We start from the raw sequence: 3,129 nt of genomic DNA on the forward strand, positions 1-3,129 counted from the left end.
AGTTTATTTAATAAAAGAGCACATGTTCAATGTGAAAAGTGACAGTAGTTATAGATTATTTGCAATTTGGTGCTATCTATATATTTTTAAATTATATATATATAACACCTTGAATTTCAGGGGGGGGCGCGGGGCTCCGTTGGCGGGGCGCAGCGCCCCTCCAAGACAATGGTAGGGGAAACACTGGATAGTGTTTAATCAACGATAGGTTTTCCCCCCTCAAAGGTGATTGGTTCACTGCATTGCAGGTATTATTGTGATTGGCTCTTGGGCCACATCAAAATTAGACGCGCTGTCATCCTCACGATACCAACATTTTGGTTTCAATACCAAGTCAAGAATTGGGATTCCGATTCTTTTTCTTAAAAAAAGAGAAACATTCTTAAATGTAATTGTGCTTTATTTCACACCAGAACCATAACACACACTTTTAAACAATGAGAACATAAATAAAATAAATGACAAGAATTCGTATTAAATCAAATTAATACATTTCTCACAGACAGGCCTCGTGGTGTCCGTAGGCTTGCCCTCACTGTCAGAGATATAGCTAAAATACATCAAAATGTCGCTTCTGGCGTCTTTTTTGTCAACAAGCCGAAGCGCAGCGGCAGTTGCACTCCCACTTGCAGCCATGCTTCTCGTTTTCTCACATGCTCTGGCAGCTAGCGCGTGCACGAGAGAGGGGAGGGACTTAGAGCGTGCTTGAGAGGGAGGGACTGCAGGCACGGCTGCAGTGCAGGGAGTGAAAGCAGAGCGCTGAACACACGCGGCTCTTATTAAAACGGCGCTTTCTCATCGGAGTACTTTCCCCCGTCATTCTTAAAGTACCGATACTAATGAAACGGAGGAATCGTAACGTTTTTAACGGCAGGGTATCGCGGTATACCTTTCAAGTATCGGTAGACCGTGCAACACTAGTCAGGAGTCAGTGTCTCTCCCCCAAACTCACACATACAATTCGATATGAACTGAAGAGCCGCATGAAACTAGGCAAAGAGCCGCATGCGGCTCGAGAGCCGCGGGTTGGCCACCCCTGTCATACACTATATCATTTAAATATAGCATGATAGGTCTCCTTTAAGTCTTATATGAATGTTGTGCAACAATGTTTATCCAGTCAGACAGATTTGTTCAAGTGTGAACTGTCATATTTAAGACTTATTCATTGTCCTCCATCAGCTTCTGTAGCCATGTGTTCAGCTGAGCTGCTGATTGGAGGATCTGCCTCTCTGTTATCCTCAGTTTGAATTTCATTAAGCCGTGAGGACTGACGACCAACACACTTGTGTCTTTTCAAATCACTACGGAATTTAAATCTTTTGTCACAAACATTGCAGCTGTATATTTCCTCTCTTGTGTGGACTCTCATGTGTCTCTTTAAATGTCCACTAAGTGCAAAAGCTTTCTTACAGATTGAGCAGCTGTATGGTTTCTCTCCTGTGTGGATTCTCATGTGTCCCTTTAAATGTCCACGCTGTGAAAAAGCATTCTTACAGACTGAGCAGGTGTATGGTTTTTCTCCTGTGTGGATTCTCATGTGTTGTTTAAAACCGCCACTCTCTGAAAATGATTTCTTACAGACTGAGCAGCTGTATGGTTTCTCTCCTGTGTGGATTCTCATGTGTACCTTCGCACTTATATTATATGAAAAAGCTTTCTTACAGACTGAGCAGGTGTATGGTTTTTCTCCTGTGTGGACTCGCATGTGTTCCTTTAAAGCGCCACTCTGTGAAAAAGCTTTCTTACAGACTGAGCAGCTGTGTGGTTTCTCTCCTGTGTGGATTATCATGTGTTTCTTAATATCTCCTTTCCTTGCAAAATATTTCGTACAAACAGAGCACCCAAATTGTTTCTTTTCATTACTATGTCGTTGATCACTGACAGATTCATGTCTATTTTTCATTGAGTTTGACACTGACGCAGGTTCTCTGGTCTCTTTCCAATCAGCACTGTCTTCAGTGTCAGGTTCAGAACAGTCTCCAGTGTCAGGTTCAGTAGAGTCTCCAGTGTCGCCCTCAGTCTTTGGTTGTAAACTGCTCTCTGGATCTGAGTTACTGGTTGGTTCTGGTCCTCGACAGTCATCTCCATCAGCTTCTGTTTCCATGTGTTCAGTTTGTCTTTGATGAGGCTGTGGGGAGTGAGGTTTCTCTTTATCATCTTCACTCTTCACAGCGTCAGGAGTGAAAGTGGACTTGGTGGTATCAGCCTCCTCCTGGTCCTGAAGCTGCTCTCCCTCCTGACTAATCCTGAGTTCCTCCGGTTCCTGCTTAATGTGTGGGGGGGGCTCTGGGTCCTCCTGGTCCAGACTGGTGCTCCACGCCTGCTGTTCATGGAGAAGCTCTTCTTTAACCACCACCAGCTGCTTGACGTCTGCAGGGAACAGGATACACACAAAACATGTCTAATTTTGTTGGCTCAATTCACCTTATGTAGCCCAGCCTCTTTCCACTTCCAGTTAAAAATGAAAAAGGGTTTTTTCTTCTGGTTTAGCACTAGCCGCAATGTAAACAATGAATTGTATTTGGGATTGTTCACAGATACACTATGCCTAAAGTATAGAATGAAAATACTCTGTTACAAATTAAAATCCTGCAATCAAACCTCATTTAAGTAAAAGTATGCAAGTATTATCCAAACATTTTACGGCACCTTCTTATGTAAAAGTAATGATGGTGCAGTAAAATGTTCCTTGTCAGTGTTTAATTTATGATGTTTCTTCATTATTTTGTATGCAGCATTTTACTGCTGTACATGTTTAAAGTAGCGCTTGTAAAAATTATTATAGATGAGGGAAACTGCTAAATATTAAAATATGTGTGTTTTTTATATACAGTACCAGTCAAAAGTTTGGACACCTTCTCATTCAATGGTTTGTTGATTTTAATTTGTTTCTACTTTGTAGATTAATACTGAAGACATCAAAACTATGAAATAATAATAATAAATGTAATTTGTTAGTGCTTTTACAGGTGCTCAAAGACGCTTTACAGATATAGTGAAGGGGAAAGAAAAGGAAGGAACAACAAATAAATATAGAGTTAAAGTTAAAGTCAAATAATACAAAAACAATCACACATTAAAAGCCAGATTGAAGAGGTGAGTTTTTGTGAGTTTTTTGAAGGTGGT

At 41.0% G+C, this 3,129-nt stretch overlaps 1 protein-coding gene across 1 annotated transcript; it reads right to left on the reverse strand.

Annotated features, from left to right (window-relative positions):
- Positions 1–416: 416 nt before the first annotated feature.
- On the reverse strand, positions 417–2,363 carry LOC139434506 (zinc finger protein 501-like). The gene has a single exon (XM_071204436.1). It carries the CDS (start codon positions 2,105–2,107, stop codon positions 1,166–1,168), a length of 942 nt encoding a protein of 313 aa, XP_071060537.1. The 5' UTR covers positions 2,108–2,363; the 3' UTR covers positions 417–1,165.
- Positions 2,364–3,129: the final 766 nt, after the last annotated feature.

The sequence above is a fragment of the Pseudochaenichthys georgianus genome, chromosome 9 (genome assembly GCF_902827115.2).
Source record: "Pseudochaenichthys georgianus chromosome 9, fPseGeo1.2, whole genome shotgun sequence".
Lineage (NCBI taxonomy): Eukaryota > Metazoa > Chordata > Actinopteri > Perciformes > Channichthyidae > Pseudochaenichthys > Pseudochaenichthys georgianus.